The sequence below is a fragment of the Pholcus phalangioides genome, unplaced genomic scaffold (assembly GCF_987345545.1).
Source record: "Pholcus phalangioides strain wild (caught in Gottingen) unplaced genomic scaffold, Ppha-v1.0 ptg000007l_1, whole genome shotgun sequence".
Classification (NCBI taxonomy): Eukaryota; Metazoa; Arthropoda; class Arachnida; order Araneae; family Pholcidae; genus Pholcus; species Pholcus phalangioides.
The window spans coordinates 56,528,717-56,547,162 of NW_028301600.1; the positions used below are offsets into that span (position 1 = coordinate 56,528,717).

The 18,446-nt window shown below is 35.8% G+C and overlaps 1 protein-coding gene across 4 annotated transcripts in view; it reads right to left on the reverse strand.

Moving 5' to 3' along the window:
- Positions 1–5,796: 5,796 nt before the first annotated feature.
- LOC149085523 (phosphatidylinositol 4,5-bisphosphate 3-kinase catalytic subunit alpha isoform-like) overlaps positions 5,797–18,446 on the reverse strand; it is a 77,343-nt gene continuing 64,693 nt past the window's right edge. For all 4 annotated transcript variants that reach the window (XM_089233580.1, XM_089233581.1, XM_089233582.1 and 1 more), the window contains 3 exons: positions 15,288–15,405; positions 13,793–13,944; positions 5,797–6,746 (listed from right to left, as the gene is read on the reverse strand). In XM_089233580.1, the coding sequence (XP_089089706.1) occupies positions 6,485–6,746; positions 13,793–13,944; positions 15,288–15,405 (532 nt within the window). In that variant the 3' untranslated portion in view covers positions 5,797–6,484. The remainder of the gene's footprint in view (positions 6,747–13,792; positions 13,945–15,287; positions 15,406–18,446) is intronic.

Below are 18,446 nucleotides of genomic sequence, written 5' to 3' on the forward strand. Positions count from 1 at the left end.
ACCTTGTACATCAATAATTCCAAACTTTACAGGAAGAGCAGGAAACAGATGGGATGTCCCATTGAATAACACCAGTGCTCCTACTCTTTGGTAAAATGTCCTACACTTTCTAGGTTTTGTTCTTTTTTACCAAATCCTATCAACAAAATTTGTGTATGATTTTTATTGAGGGAATCATTGATATATTGCCAAATATTACAAAAGTTGTAGATTGCAAATAAGTATTCTGCCAGAGTAGAGATTTGGGGGGGGGGGGGTATGTGAACCATTTGATTTATTAATTTTTCATTCGCTTAGTTTAAGGGTTCAACAAGTAGTGTAGTCATTAAAAACTTGTCTGGATGTAAAAAATAATTTTGTATTTACCGCTTCATGGGTCTTGGGCAATAACTAACATTCAAAATTATATGGGGCAAATATTTTGTGTATAGCTGAATCAACAGTTGCACAACAAAGCAGCTGGATACATAATCCAATTCTAGGTTTGGTGATGCTGCTTAATAACATTCAATTGTCTTATGTATTTTTAGAACATGCATGAACAATGTTTACAAAGCTCTGCAAGGATCTAGAATGAAAGTACTTCATAAGTAAAAAATTATGATGCTGGCATCTCGAGCAGTAAAATGTAAACACCAATCGCTTTAAAAAAAAGGATGGGCAACACAGTAAAACCATCAGACCTTGTAGTTTACGCATTTTGCACTGTGCTTTTGGAAGCGGTCTTGAAGGATCGTCATTCTTAAAAAACATTTCTACATAATATTTTCTGTGCATTGTCAGAGAGTTGACAGACTGGACTGTGGAAGATTCCAAAAAAAATGTAATATACAATAGGGCATAGATTATCCGAATACAGATCAACCGAAACATAGGCTAACCGAAAGCGTTCCAGTCGGCAAATTCAAATGTGCATGCAGTGTAGAAGTTCTGCTAGTGCCTTTAATGAAGCAAAAGAAAATTTTGTTGACTTCTTTTCCTAAACTGAAGGCCTACTTTAATGGTAATTTTGAACTTGTCAAACTAGGATAGTCAGTTTTCTGTTATTTTTAAGACGTGTGATACAAAATATAATATAAACACAGTGTTTAATATATCGCTTTCTTTGTTTCATATTGTTCCTATAATACTGGTACAATTAGTTTTCAGTGAATGATCGGTTATCCAAAAAAATCAGCTATTCAAACACCCCCAGTCCCCAATTGTTTCGGATAATCGATGCTCTATTGTATATTATGAGGAGAGACAAAAGAATTATCTGTGGTGGCTAGTACACTGTTTTGTAACCAAGTCATGTCATTTTGCTTTGGCTGGAGTCAATCTTTTATCTTACAGGATACTGAAATAATACTATAAAAAAATTTAATTTAAAAATTTTTAAGAAATAATTTTTTTTAGGGATTTTTTTGTATTCTCCTATAATTGTGTTATCTAAAAGGAGGGGGGATACCCCATCCTACTTTTTCCAATTTTTTGAGTGGGATCCCTGTAACACGCAAAAGGGTTTAATTTTTCTCTCTATACAGGATGATTCACTACCAGTGACAAACTTGCAGGAGGGGTAGGGGTCACAGACAATTATGAATTGCATAGCATTGCAGGGTTGAAAATTCCTTCATGTGGTAAAAGGCGTTGTACAGGAGTTTGACTGCACAATGATCCCGCTGGAGAGAAACCAGCATTTGAGAACCAGTCAATGAGGAAGTAGGATGGATGAATACTCAAACGTTGAATTGGCCAACGTGCACCTCATGTATGACGCTGCAAACTGTAACAGGCTTGCCACTCTGCGCTTGTACCAGGAACATTTCCTGAACAGTCGCGCTCTTCATCATATGATCTTCTCCCGTCTGCACAGAAGGTTACGTGAGAACGATTGTTTTGGGAGAGCTACTATGAATCAAGAGCTATCGACAAGGATGGCAGACAATGTGTGAGAAGATTGTCCTATATCTTGCAGAAAGAAATCCAACTACAAGTACTCGAGCGATAGCCCATCAATTGGGTATTTCCCAACCCACTGTATAAAGGATTCTGTCAGCAAACCAAATGAGTAAATACCATTTGCAATAGTCCAAGCAGTAACGCCTGAGGACAATCAACACCGGATTCATTTTTCTACCTGGTTTCTCTTCAACAGAGTGCAGAAAACCCCACAAACATTTGCTGCATTTTGTTCATGGATGAGGCAAGTTTTACAATCCACATAACGACCATCCGTGGGCTTTGGAGAACTCCCATGGTATGCCAATGCCAGGAATCTACTCAAATGTTAGGGATTTCATGCCTTGCTGATGTGAAGCCTGTGTGAGTGCTTATGGTTGAAATTCCGAACATCTTCTGTAACGTGTTCTTTTTGCCAATGTAAAACACGATTAAAATGCTTTATTTACACTAACGTGTTGTTTCTATTCTTGTCTTCTTCTGACCCTAGCTCATGTAGAAAGCATTTCCGACCCTGCAATGCTATGCAATCCCGAATCATCTTTGTGCCTGCAAGTTTGTCGCACTAGTTGTGAATCACCCTGTAGAGAACAGATCATTGTATTTTTTCCCCAAAAGCTCTAATTGATGAGATATGATCTCTCAATCTAAAACTGTCAAAAAGATTTTTTTTTTAAAAATTTATGTACGAGGTTTTCATATAGGTGACAATATATATATCGTCAATATTTATTAAATCACTAAAACCTGTTTTTTTGCCAGTAATCCTGTATTTGCAAGCATATAAAAAAAAATCCAGCTAGAGAATAATCTCTTTTTCCCTACAACCCTATTTCCACTTTTGGTGAATGCTTGCATGGGGAAGAAAAATAAATTTCATTGAAAGAAGGAGCGAGGGGGAAAAAAACATTGAAAAGGTAAAACAAGCAGATAACAGCTCAATGTCAGGAAACATCCATGATTGCCATGTACTTTACAACAAATCTTATGACACACTAGCAGATTCTTAACACAAAGGAAGATTAATTAAAGGAATATTGTTTCTACTACAATACTTTACAATTTAAAATACAGATATAGTCAACAAATCAAGATCTATCACCTCACAACTATTGGAATGAACTCGCCACTATGACTAAAGAGCAAAATAAAAATGTTCTAGAGGAAATTTTTTTTTAAATTAAGCTGTAATCAACTTTTGTTCAATTTGAATGTAATGGTAATGAAATCTGATAAGCTGAATGAACACAAGTGAAAAAAAAGGGGGGGGGGAAGTGTCTACAGACAATGTGTCTACAAAAGGCTTTGTAGCATTTTCATGGTTTTTTTGTGACACTGTAATGTTTCAAAATCATTTTTTAAAAAATGGTTTGTTACAAAATGGCGACTTGTATAAAATGTTGAAATATAATGAAAAATGGTATTAGCCTTCAACTTGCAACCAGTCTGTTGAAATCAATTATGGTTTTGAGTTAATAACTATTTATTCTTGAAACTTTTGTGTCTTCTATGTGTGCTCTAAAAGTGTATTTTGTCCCCCAAAAAACCAAACAAAAACTACAATATAAATAGCAATACTCTGCCATGTTCAAAATTGTTCCTAAATTTAAAATTCGAATGAAGATAAGAATGATTCCGGAACACAAATCTCTGTCTGATACTCTTGTTTGTTTAGGAACTAAAAGAAACAAGTTAATCACATATATTAACTTGTTTCTAATACAGATATATCTGTTGTGGAGAGAACAATGGTGTTTCTAGACATTGATTTTTAATACTAGTCTGGAGGCAGGGATATTGTTTATATAGACTTCCTTGCCTTGCACAGAAAAAGTGAATAAGTATTGAAGAGAGAGCAGCACAAATTTTCTCAGTCTCTTTTCACTCAATTATGTGTACTACATAAAATCTGTGGCATTTTACAAAAACCTTTCACCTGCTAATATAACCAAGTTAGTTGTCAACAAAGTAGTACTACTTCTGGGAGGATTGCGTCAAGAGTAGAATATGATTATTGGAAAAGAAACTCAGAGTTTGATTTCAAGTTTTAGAAATGGATTTTTAAAAATGGTTAATGCATGTACAGGTGTCCCTCATTTTACATGATTAATTGGTTCTGAAAACTGATCCTGAAAGATGAAATTGTGTCAAGTGAGTTGAATTTAAAATGGGTAAGAATAGGGTTTGGGGAATGTCTCTACCCCCTCCCTGCTACAGAAGAAAAATTCCCAGCAGCAAAATAATTATTTTGTGAATAAATCACGGCTCTCACTCAAAAAATTAGAAAAAGTAGGAAAAAGGACTAAAATATAAGATGGGGGAGGGTACCCTCTCTTCCAGATGACATAATCATAGCATAACAAGAAAAAATCTTTTTTATAGCACTATTTCAGTATCCTATAAGATTGACTCAAGTCAAAGCAAAATGGCAGAAATGATTTGGTTACAAAAACAATTTTTAGTCAAGACAGTGCACTAGCAACCACAGATAATTATTTTTTGAGTCTTCCACAGCTCAATTTGTCAACTCTCTTGGACAATGCACAGCAAATTATGAAAGCATGTAAGATTTTAAAGAATGACGCTCCTTCGAGACAACTTTCAAAAGCACATTGCAAAATGTGGAAATTACAAACTCCAATGTTTGTTTACATCGGAGATCAAGGTCAACCGGATAGTTTTACTGCGTGCCCATCCCTGTTTTTTGAAGAGATTTGTTTACATTTTACTGTTCAATACCAGTGTAATCGTTTTTGAAAAATGAAGCACTTTTATTTCTAGCTCTTTGCTGACTCGCCACAGAGGCCTACAAAACAATTATTCAATCATTACACTTCACTCATAGTAAGAAAAATCTGGTGGCAGATGGCAGCACTACACATAACTAACAAGCATTACACAGAAACAAACTTCACATCAGGTTTCACTACATGTACACACACATTCCAAAATGTACAAATTCATTAGAGGTTCCGCAGAGGAATATGAATTAGGTACATGTATGGGGTTTAGTAGTAGCTCTTTGTTGAGTATTGTACACATTGTTTATGCCTCTGCATGCCCTAAAAATACAGAAGACAATGAAATGCTATTGGGTAGCATCAGAATCACCAAACCTAGAATAGGCCTATGTATCCAACTGCTTTGTAATGCAAACTCATTTCACCTATACACAAAATATGCACCATAATTTTGAATGATGACTGCTAGTCACTGTCCAAGACCATGAAAAGTAAATACAAAATTATAGTTTCCATCCAGACAGAGGTTTTTATTGACTACTTTACTTGTTGAACTTTCAAATTACAAAAAATTAATAAACCAAATGGTCTACATACAACCCCCAAATAACTTTAAAAATGATACAATTTCAGCTTTGGCAGAATCATTAATTTTTAATCTACAACATTTGTACTATTTGGCAATATATCGATGATTCCCTGCTTAATTAAAACCAATTAGACAAATTTTGTTGATAGGATTTGGAAGGAAAAGTAGGACAAAATCAAGAAAGTAGGACATTTTACCAAAAAGTATGAAAAGTAGGATGAGTGGGCTCCCACTCATCCCCAATCACAGGTTGAAATTTTCAGAACCAACTTTATAGCAAAATCACATAAAGTGTGGGATATCAGTAATCATATTAATTTTCTGTAATAAAGAGAAATAAAGAATTTAATGTTCGAAGCATCGTACTAACAGACCATCACACTAGTAACTTTCTTGTGAATTGTGTATACATCCTAATTATTTACTGGAAATTATAAGACGACTTGGCAAAAACTGCCTCTGCTGAGCTAAACTATGATTATAAACAAAAATATTCATAAATCATATTAAGACAGATAAAGTATACACAATAGCCAGGTTTTGACATTTAATTTCATTATATAAATTTTTCTATAAAACTGCACACAATATACATAAAATTATTGTATAAAACATATATTCAAAAAGAAATGCAAGATGTGATTTATATTTATGGTTCTCAATTCATGCATAGTTGTTGCAAAATAATAAATAAACTTGTACTTTATATTTACAATGGAAATTGGATATTGTACACATTAGCTTTGTTGCCCACAATACTCAAGTGTATTATTTTTTTTTGTACTATACAGATTTGAGTCGAATAAGTGAACTTTAAAATCATAACTAAGCTCTTAGCAAAACATTTTGCATAGAATTCATTTTGACACATTTCCAATATAGCAAAAATTAGAATTTTAATAAACATTCACGAATAACATTACAGATTATCTGCTATATCTTTGCTGTTTTTTTTGTCAAGAAGCCAGCTTCTAACAATTCATTGAAGGGGCAGAAAAATGTTTTATTTTTGTCTACTATCAAAAAACATCAACACAATGATTCAACTTTTTTCCAGCTATACAGACTCCAACTTTAACATAAGTTATCAATGTTTACTCAAAAGTTATTTTATCTCTTCAGACAGTGAAATAAGGCACGACTATACAGCTTCATTCAATGACGACTTTTGTTCTGTCAAAATAAACATACTTAAATGAAACATGGCATATCATAAGTGTTTAACACTATGGAAAAACCAATCAAGTTTTGTAGTCCAGGCACCACCATATGCTTCAAAAAACTGATTTTGAAAATATTCAAGTGCTTCTTCTTCAGTTTTTTCAACTTGCAAAGTATTTCTAAGATAGCCAACATCATCAATAGACTGTAGCTCTGGGATACCAGTAGACAACATCATTATGAAAAGTGTAATTAATAGATTTGCGTGACGTCGCAGCATCAAGTATGCTTTACCACAAAGTTGTTGAAACCTAAAAAAATAAGTGCAGAAAAATATTAGAAATGAACAATGAAAAAGCATCAAAATTATATTTCAAAACATGCCTGTATTACCTAAACAGTAAAACCCCCCTTAATGGACACCGTCTTTTACGGAAAAATAATCATTCCCCCCCCCCCCCCCTTGTATGATAAAAGTATTACCAACAAGCTAGGAATACATTTCAAAATCAAACCCCTGATTAATAATCACCCCTCTTTTAGGGACTGTTTTGTCCTGCCATTGCTCACAACAGCAGAGAGGTTTTACTGTGTATAGTGCAATTAATTTTTTTTTTTTGGCTATATTATACAGGGAGATTTCTTGATTTTTAAAGTTTTATTGTGCAATGAGTAGTTCCCATATTTATATTTGATATATATTTCAAAAGGAAACACATTCATGTTTTGAGTGCATAGTCCATAGTTGCACGTATGTGGAATAGATGGAACTGAAAGCACCCCAAAGGGAAATTGGAAAGATGGGGTTTGTAAAGGAGGACATTTATGTGCATCCATGTCCAATGACCATCACTGATTTAAAGCTTTTATGGCTGCAACTGCCAAGAATGACAGAAACATGTTTAGCAATAATTGCATTACAAACTTTGTGATGATTATGTCATGTTGTTGCTGCCTTGCTGCGTAATAATAATAATAGTAAAAAAGAAGAAGAAAAGTAAGGAGAGAGCAGAGGTCAAAAGGTGATGAGAGCTCCCCTTCCGTTCCCAGGGGGAGAGAGAGAGAGAAAAAAAGCGTTTTTATGAGTGTGTGACAGTGTGTGTGTGAGTGAGTATGAGTTGAGACCTCGAGCTGGTCAATGGTACAACGATTCCCTCGATCGGGATTTCGTGCGAGTTAATTTGTTATATTTGTGAATTAAAATTATCGTAAAATTATTAAAAGTGTTTGCAGTCCACTTCTTTCGAGTGAGTTATCGTTCATCTGGTCCGTCTCATACGGAGACAAAGAACTGTGAAAAATGTCGTTCAAATCGGAGAAGACGTCTGTGGAGCGAGTTTGTATTCGTTGAGTTCTTGTGTGACCACGAAAGAACTGTGAGTAGTGATAATATAATTCGGAATACGCAACTTTCATCGTCAAAATGTTCACTGGAGCCAAAAAACAGGACTTGATCCAAGTTGCTCAGGACCTTGGAGAAAAAGTTATCGAGAATGCGAAGGTGAGTGAGTTAAAAGAACTTATTTTGCAAAATCAAGCATGTGTAAAAGATCCTGACTTTGTAAAAGACTATCTAGCCACAATAATAACAGATAGAAAGTCAGAGGAACTAAGAGAGGTTGAATTAGAACGCATGAAATTAGAACGCGTCAAAACAGAATTAGAGTTAGTTAGAGTACGTGTAGAATTAAATTGTGATGGCACTGAACATAATAAAACAGAAGTAAAGGAAGACACAATTGAATCTCTCATAAAAAGTGTGAGAACTCTAACTGTTAGAGTACCCAATCAGCCGGAAGGTTGGGGGTATTTCTTCGCATCACTTGAAAGAGCATTTAACACAAAAAAAGTGCCAGAGAAATTTAAGTCAGAAATTTTATTGAATTTGTTGGGTGAAAAGGCAACCAACGTTTTGTCTCACATAAGCGATAATGAACTGTCAAATTATGATAAGGTAAAAGAAATTATTTTACGAGAGTACGAGCCTACACCGCAGGTTTGTCTAGAGAATTTTCGAAGGGCTCATCGTAATAATGAAACGCGTGTGCAATTTGCGTCGAGGTTAAAAACGAGTTTCGATTACTATCTGAAGCTCAGAGGAGTGTCAGATTTTGACACATTAAAAGACCTCATTGTTGCAGATAAGTTGTTTGAGACATTAGATAGAGAAACTGCTTCTCATATTAGCATGAGGCAAGGAGAAAAATGGTTTCGACCGCTTGAATTAGCTAAAGAGAGCGACATATATTTTGCTTCACGAGATAGATCTCTCACTGAGAGCAATAGTGGGTTTCAAAAACAGCGAGGAAATTTCCACTTAAAAAATAATAAAAATGTGTCAAAGGTGTTTCTCTCAGATTCAAAAGACCCATTATGCGTACAATGCGGAATTGAAACTCACGCATTGTACAAGTGTTCTGATTACAGAAGCAAATCAGTAGACGAGAGAATTAAAATTGTAAAAAGTAATAATTTGTGCTTCAATTGTCTGTCATCTTCCCATGGGGTGAAGAAATGCAGGTCAAGGTTCTCTTGCCCCAAGTGCAATAAAAGACACCACGTGACCCTGCATTTCCCCCGCGAAGAAGAAACTGTTGCTGCTGCTCCTGCAGGAAGAATGGAGATGACAGATTCTCCCCCGAGCAATATAATGACGCCGAAACAGCACAATGCCAACCCCATAACAGCCACCAGCTGCATGGGAAACAAACAAAAAAAGACAGTTTTACTTAGTACAGCGAGATGCCTTGTACAAGATAAGGATGGTCAATACCACAATGGTAGAGCGCTGCTAGATGGGGGCTCTATGTCGAACTTTGTAACCAGAAAGTTTGCAGAGAAACTTGAGTTGAAGAAAGAAAAAATAAATCTTGTTGTATCTTGCTTAAACGGGGCGTCAATGCCAATCAAGGGATGCGTGAGAGCCTCTCTCGCTAATAGAAGAAAGGACTATGAGAGGGAATTGGACTTCTTGATAGTGGAGAAAATAACAAATAGCACTCCCTCCCAAAAGTTAGAAGTGTCTATTGAGGGGATGAGGGACGTAAATTTAGCTGATCCAGAATATAACGAACCGGGACGCATAGATATATTGTTGGGAGCGGAAATATTTTATGAACTATTATTGACAGGACAAATTTCTCCTAGTGGCACCGATTTAATTCTACAAAATACAGTGTTCGGGTACGTTGTAAGTGGCGCATTATCCACTAAAGAGAAACAAACATACATTGTGGACTAGTTCAACAAGAGAACTTGAATAAAACAATGCAAAAATTTTGGGAAATTGAAAGCGTTGGAGAAAAGCCAGTAATATCAAAAGAAAACGAAATTTGTGAAACCCATTACGAGGAGACTCATATGAGAGACAATAAGGGGCAGTATATAGTCACCATGCCTCTCAAGGAAGATCCCGGGTGCCTTGGAGAGTCCAAGAGTATGGCGTTAAAACAACTAAACTCACTGTGGAATCGATTAGAGAGAGACAAAAATTATCAGGCATTATACAAAGATTTTCTCAAAGAATATCTAGAACTTGGGCATATGAGTGAGGTGAATGAGACCACAGAGCCAAAGGTCACATATTACATGCCCCATCACGGTGTATACCGTCCTGATAAAACGACAACAAAACTACGAACTGTTTTTAATGCTTCCACGATTACCACAAAGGGCAATTCTTTGAATTCTCTTCAGTATAACGGAGGAGTGATCCAAGAGGATCTTTTTTCAATAATGATCCGATTCAGGAAGCACAAGTTTGCTTTCATTGCGGACATCGAAAAGATGTACCGAATCATAAAAATTCATCAGAGTCAAAAAAGCCTTCAAAGAATTTTGTGGAAGGAAGGCAAGAACGAGCCCATAAAAATTTATGAGCTGTCAACTGTAACTTACGGGACAGTGAGCGCACCCTTTCTCGCCATGAGAACCTTGAAACAACTCGCACAGGAAGAAGGAAACAATTTTCCTCTAGCGGCTCCTGTCCTAACCAGTGATTTTTATATGGATGACGTCCTATCCGGGGCACCAACCTTGCTGGAAGCGAAAGAGTTCCAACAGCAACTGATAGGCATCCTCAATACTGCAGGCATGAAGCTGCATAAGTGGTGCGGAAATAATCCAGCGCTCATTCCAAAATTATTTTCAGATTGTGATTACACCTTTTCCGACCCAAGTGAAATAAAGGCTCTGGGAATTTCCTGGAAGCCAAGTGAAGATTGCTTTTCTTTCAGTGTGAAAGCTGACAGCAATACAGTATTCACCAAACGGAATGTTCTATCTACCATCGCAAGACTTTTTGATCCACTGGGATTGATAGGACCTGTGGTATCAAAAGCAAAAATTTTCATGCAGAAACTGTGGCTTCTGAAAATTGACTGGAATGATCCACTTCCAGCAAAAGAGGCACAAGAGTGGCACGAGTTCATCGAATCTCTTCTGTCTATAAATAACCTAAAAATAGATAGATGTATTTTGATATCTGAGCCAACTGTGATCGAGATTCATGGGTTTGCAGATGCCTCTGAATCTGCATACGGGGCTGTTATCTATTGCAAGTCTACTTCATCTATCGGACACGTGAGAGTAAAAATGGTTTCGAGCAAATCAAGAGTAGCTCCAATTAAACGTACAACTATTCCGTGGTTGGAACTGTGCGCAGCAGTGTCACTAGCTAAGTTGATGAAGAGTATAAAAGCTTCACTGAAGCTCGACGTTTCAGCAGTGTATTTGTGGAGTGATTCTATGATTGTGCTGTCTTGGATCCAGAAAGAACCACATCTTCTGAAAACGTTCTTGGCAAATCGTGTAGCTACAATACAGGAACTAACAACTGTGCAACAATGGAGACATGTTTCATCCGAAGAAAATCCTGCAGATCTCATTTCCAGAGGTCTAGCTCCAGAGAGACTGGAACAAAGTGTTTTATGGTGGAACGGTCCAAAGTTTCTTATGGACAGTGAATACCCAAACAGAACGATCCCGTCAGCTGTCATACAAGATGACTTTCAGCGTGAATTCAAAATTTGCAGTATGAGTGACAATATGTGTGATATACAAACTTTTAGTGTTTCAGTTCGATCATTTATCAGTGATTTTTTGAATCTTAGTAATGTGTATATTAAGATTGTTCGTATTTTGAGTTTCATTTTTAGGTTTCTTAATAATTGTAAAAACCAGAAAAAATATAGTCCTTTAGATGCTGAAGAAATCAATAATGCTGAGCTGCATCTCGTGAAATTGATTCAAGGTGAGGAGTTCAAACCAGAACTCAAAGGTCTGAAAGAAAAAGGTAAGGTCCCTTTCGACAGTCCGATAAAAAGTTTGAATCCTTTTGTGGACGAAAAAGGAATCTTGAGAGTTGGTGGCCGATTAAGCAATAGTACACTGGGCTATAATGAGAAGTTTCCTATTCTATTGCCCACAAAACACCGATTAACCAAGTTGATTGTTGTACATTATCATAATAAGTATCTGCATTTAGGGCCACAAGCATTATTGAATCAACTCAGACAAAAGTTTTGGGTTATAAATGGTAAAAGTGTATGTAGAAAAATTGTTCATGATTGCATTGTGTGCTTTAAAGCTAAACCTATAATGGCTCAACAAATTATGGGTGTTTTACCTAAGGATCGTGTAACGAGAGATTTTGCATTCAACATTTCTGGTGTCGATTTTTGTGGACCCTTTTCTATAAAGTACAAAAATCAAAGAAAGGGTACCTTGAATAAAATATATGTGTGTATTTTTGTATGTTTAGTGACGAAAGCGATCCATCTCGATATTGTTACTGATCTTACCACTGCTGCATTTATTGCAACTCTTAAAAGGTTCACTTCTCGAAGAGGAAAGTGTGTTAAGTTGTATTCTGATAATGCAAAAAATTTTGTGGGAGCAAATGTTGAGCTCAAAAAGTTATACAATCTTGTAGCTCAACCAGATGAAGACCTTGCTGGCTATTTATCCTCGGATGGGATAGATTGGAAATTCATTCCTCCCCGAACACCAAACTTCGGTGGTCTCTGGGAAGCAGGAGTGAAATCTTGCAAATACCACTTAAAACGAACCATCGGCCAGACAAGGCTCACTTACGAAGAATTTCTTACTGTTTTGACTCAAATAGAAGGAGTCCTAAATTGTAGACCAATATCTGCCATGTCAGAAGACCCAAATGACTTTGAGGCCCTAACACCTGGTCATTTTCTTATTGGAAGACCGATCACTTCACTTCCAGAACCAGAGTTGACTTCGGTACCAGAAAATCGGCTTAACCGATGGCAACAAACAAATCATTTGGAAAAGGTGGCATCGAGAATATTTGAGTACATTACAGCAACGGAATAAGTGGTTCTTTGAAAAGGAAAACGTAAAAATAGGTGACATGGTCATTGTTAAAGAGGATAATTTACCTCCTTGTAAATGGTCTATAGGTCGAATTACGGAAACATATCCTGGCAAACAGGATAACAAGATTAGAGTGGTTGCTGTGAAAACGGCTTCAGGCACATATAAGCGACCTATTTCAAAATTGTGTATTTTACCTATGGAAAATTAATGTAAATATCGTATATTATGCTTTATTATGTATCGGAAAGTGTTGATTTATAATGTAATTGAGTGTGTGTCAATTTTCTTTATTCTGTGTATTTAGTTAAAATTTGTATTTGTTCAGGTTTTGATTTGATCAGTTTTATATATTATTACATTATAATTGCAATTGGTTGAATGTTCAAAGAACATTGCAACGCCCGGCGGTATGTTGCTGCCTTGCTGCGTAATAATAATAATAGTAAAAAAGAAGTAAAGTAAGGAGAGAGCAGAGGTCAAAAGGTGATAAGAGCTCCCCTTCCGTTCCCAGGGAGAGAGAGAGAGAGAGAAAAGCGTTTTTATGAGTGTGTGTGTGAGTGAGTATGAGTTGAGACCTCGAGCTGGTCAATGGTACAACGATTCCCTCGATCGGGATTTCGTGCGAGTTAATTTGTTATATTTGTGAATTAAAATTATCGTAAAATTATTAAAAGTGTTTACAGTCCACTTCTTTCGAGTGAGTTATCGTTCACATGTGATGAATAAAAAAAAAACATGTTGATAAATATATTCCGGTTTTCCAAAATGCACATGTTATGTAACACAAGCAGTATTTTTTAAAGCTATAGTTCACCACCAGATTTAAAAAGTCAATCCAAATTGAATTGAAATTGTTCAACCAGTTTATCAACACAATACAATTTTATAGAAATACTCATTCATGAGAATTTTTTGTTTTCAGCGTCTTAAACGTACTATTGCTGGTGTTTATATATATTATCTACAAATTCTGCCAGTAAGCCTATCATCAAGTATCATGAAACATTACGCTTGAAATTCTTTACTCCTCTTTGGATTCTCAGCTCCTTTGGCAATGACATAGAGAAAATCTTCTGTAAGCACAAATGGCACTCGCTCTCTATTAATTCCAAACTTTTTTTTGAAATGTCCCAAAAAATGACCAAAATCTATGTGAAATATCTGTAAAATAAAGATATACTAAGAGGTATGGAAATAAAGTTTATTTTAAACTGCAATCATACATCTAAAAAATAAGAAAAAACTTGAAAAAGTTAAATTCAATATAGGTTGATTCAGGGCCGTAGAGTGCCTTCTAGAGGCCCCGGGTAGACTTTTTCTTTAGGGCCCTTTGAAAGGGGTATTAATATGCAAAAGAAATATACATTTTTGTGGGGCCTCATTCAGCTCAGGAGCCCCAGTTGTCCCAGCCTAGTTACAGCCCTGGGTTGAATGAGTCCTTAATTTTGTCATTTCAATTACTCATGGAAAATAAGCTGCTGGCTTTCTGAAGACTTATAAATATTAAAAAAAGGAAACAGTCAGTTTCAAGTATTCCAATTGTGTTTTCCCATTGTTTCTATGTAAAGGAAGTTTAAAATTGTGCTTCATATAGCAATCATATGAGCCATTCTTCTGAGTTTGACAGAAGAAGAGTTGTGACTTACTGAGACTACAGATTATTTGTCTGACAAGTCTGTTAGTCACAGCAATACAAATATGAAATCAATGTGTGCAAGAGGGATGAATTAACCAACATCAGTTGGGGAGCAATTTTTTTTTATTCTTAAGGGGGGTTTTCACGTTTTTTTCCTGCAACATAACACTATAATTAATCTCGGCTTGAGGAGGGAACCCTCCCCCTTGTGTAAGCCAATGAACATCAGCAATTGTAGCAGCCTTGTCACATCATCATCCAAAGAGAGGACAGACATCTTTCGCACATGGCTATTACAGATTATACTGCAACATTAAGAACCCAGCTCAGGAGTTTGGGTGTTTCACACAACAAACTCTATCAGCACATATTCAATGTTGTGTGCAGTAGTAGGAAACATTTTCAAGGGATCCATTGCTTTGATTTTGACAGCAACAGCAGGCTTCTTGACCTTTGCATTGAGCATCACTTTATCTGTTGGTCACCTGTCATTATGCTGTAGGGCACCATTGGATTCTATTCATGCACCAACCTAGTATGCATTGCTATTACACTCCACTTCTATGATTACATCTCTGAAATTTTGAGTGGTCTTTTTCTTCTTTATCTACAACCAGTTCTCAACAGGACAATGTGCACAGGGCCATTTCAACGAGTTTAAAAGGCATTTTTCAGGATCCTTGAGCTCAATTCAAATACAAAGGCCACAACAGGCAAACTGCCCAACAAGGTGGCTGAAAAAAAATGCCCATAAAAAAAATATGGATGTTGAATATAACCAAAACACTGCAACCCAATATAAGAGCATATATCATGAAAGAAAAAACTATTAATTAATACTATATAATACAATAGCTAATTTTATCACCTGTCCTTCTTCATTCACCATAATATTATCTGGATTTCTGTCTCCAATTCCAAGAACAAATGTAGCCACACAGTAACCAGCACATGAATGAGTGAAATTTTCAATAGCCAACTCATATCTATATAAAATTCAAAGTTATGATGAGGAAAAACAATTTTGGTGAGCTTTATTTTCAAATCCATTACAGCCGACAATATACTTGTTCATTTTGTGATATCACAGTAATCTAATACACTCTAATAGGCTGTTTAGACAGTTGCATTTTAGAGCAAATTAAGAATAACTTGGAGACAAAATCAAAAACAAGACTGAACTAGAGATGAGCAATCCACTCATGAACCGCCTAAAAGAACTAACTCTTTTCAAACAGCAAGTGAATGACGGTTCATAAAAAAAGAACCACAGCTCTTTCTCTTCCATTGCTTTTGAGAAACTCCAAAGTTTTTGCAAATGTCTGGTTTAAACAGCTATATCAGAGGAATATATACCTCCTATTGGCTGTGAAAGACCCGGTTCTTTTTAGATGCCTGTTTGGTGTGAGAGAGCGGAAATGCCATCCACTCTCAAAATAACCATTTCCACGGTTAAGCTCTCAATATGAGCGGAAACATACTCGTGGTCTGTTCTTTCAGAGTGTTTCCACTCATTTTGAGAATGTTTACATATGGTTACACCAAGGGTGCTCAAGCTTTAGGAGATGTGCCGTAGTTCACTTAAGTGGCATGTGAACTTGCTATAGGATACTAAAGTGCTCTGACAATGTGCCGTGACGCATTCAAGTGACCAGTAATTGTGCTGTGGGTCACTTGAATAACCTATGCATGTGCCACAGGATACTAAAGTGATCAATATGCTGTGGGCCACTTTTGTCATCTGTAACTGTGTCATAGGTCACTCAAATGGTCTGTGAATGTGCGGTGGGATACCAGTGATCTGAAAATATTCTGTGGGCTGCTTGAGTGATCTGTAACTGTACCATGGGTCACTCAAATGATCTATAAATATGCCACAGGTACTCAAGTCATCTATAAATATTTCACAGGTTACTCAAGTGATCTGAGAATGTGCCACACTGATCTGTAAATATGCTGTGGGGTTCGATTTGTTTGATTCAAATTTATTTAAATCCTTAAAATTACTTCATTTTGTGTTACTTTCTTTTTACTTTCTTATTGTTTATTTTGTACTTTTTCATTTTATTTTGAAAATAATTCAGATAAATAAATCATGATACCTATTTAAGAATTACAATTGGCTAAATATACAAAAAAACATTAAAAAATATTCAGAGGCATTCCCATATGACACATACCTAAGTCCGGTATTACACTATAAAAGTTCACTTATAAGATATCTTCTATAAAAACGTTTGACAAAGAAATGTGATAGTGTAATGGACAACTTTTTGATGAAAGACGTGCTTTGTCAAAGTTTCTTTTATCAAAGTTAGCCTCCTTATCCAATATTTGATGAAAGATTCATGTTGATGCACGCCCATAGTGAGAGGTGAAGCCTTTTAAAAGAGGTGTAAGAACTTTAAAAAAAACTTTTTTTTTGTATAGCATAATACTGGCCTAAGGCTAGGATTACACTATAAAAGATTGATAAAAGATCTTTTACAAAACTTGACAAAACAACCAATAAGCCTAATGGTTACATTCACTTGAATGTAATTTAGGAATTATGTGTAATCCCTATAAATGTGATAAATCTAGGGAAATTCGTCAAGCTTAAACCAAGATAATTGGTGATCATGCATAATCTCACAGATTTATCACATTTACCACAACGTATATACTGCAATGCTTCAACTCTTAAGGATGCTATTTAACATCAATGAAATAAATTGAAATTCTGCATCTGCAAAAAATCAATAAAGAATATATATTTAGAATTTATGAAGATGTTAAAAAAACCTATTTGATAGCAGTTGCAATCAGGTTACTATTTTATTTAGAATGGGGTTGATCACAACGGGATGCAAAGCACATTGGGGGAGGGGGGACCAATGAAATTCTTGCGGAGAAAAGCAGGTATTACCGATAAGAATTTCTTTTTTTTAGTCTTCGGAAACCAAAAATAACTGACAAACATTAGCCACATTCTTCTTACTATTCCTTTCTTGGTAAAAATAACATTCCTTACCATCTCTAAAACTTCTTGAGTGATCCCACAAGATTCTATATTATATCCATAGCTATTATCTATCTTGCTTTGAGACTGAAGATGAATCCAAATTATTAGCGAAATTTCAATAGGAAAAAATGTGAGATATTGTTAAAATTATGTGTGAAATTGTAATTTGAACATTGACAGAAATTTCAAAAAAAATTATGTGGATCATAATTCATATATATTGCACATGAAATTCAAATTTAAAAATTATAAATTAAATTTCAGTTACAAATTATAAATGCAGAGGCACATCATGGGCTGTGACCCATACGGCCACATGGGGGCACCACTCTTAGAGGGCATGAAATCCGAGATGAAAGGGCAAAAAACCATCTTATTGACCAAAAAAATTAGGGAAAATGGTTTCTATTTGCTCTAGGAAGGGATTTGATGCCAAAGTGAAAAGTGGAAAAAAATTAGGGGAAATTATTTCTGTGTGATCCACTTGAGTCGTAAAATCTGAGGAAAAAAGGTAAAATCAATTATGGGGAATGATTTCTGCTCACTCTAGGTGGGACGCCAAATAAAAGAGCAAACAAAATTTTTAAAACATTTTTTTCTTTCTTTTTTAAGAATGTTGGGATAGGGATAAATTGAGAGTGGGTGGACAGAGGGTGTCATAAATGGATCCTGCATGGGTAGTGATTTTGTCTTGGCCATCTATGTTTGTTTGAAATTGACATTGGAACAGAAATTATTATAAGTAAAATGATGTAAAGAACATGAGAAACGAGCTCAAGCGAACGAGAAAAAAAAGAAAAGTGCCAACGGTTTTTACAAAGGAGGGTGGGGAATGGGGAAGGGACTGGTTGCAAGTTCTGGAGAACCATGGTGAGCAAGTGAGCAAAGGTTCATGGTGGCTCACAGTTTCTTCTGACTAGTTACATGAGGCCTTTTAACGAGAAACAGGTCCCGTGAACTTCTGGCAGGGTCACAAATCTCGAACAGCCAACATGAGCAGAAAGAGCATATTCTGCTCATGAG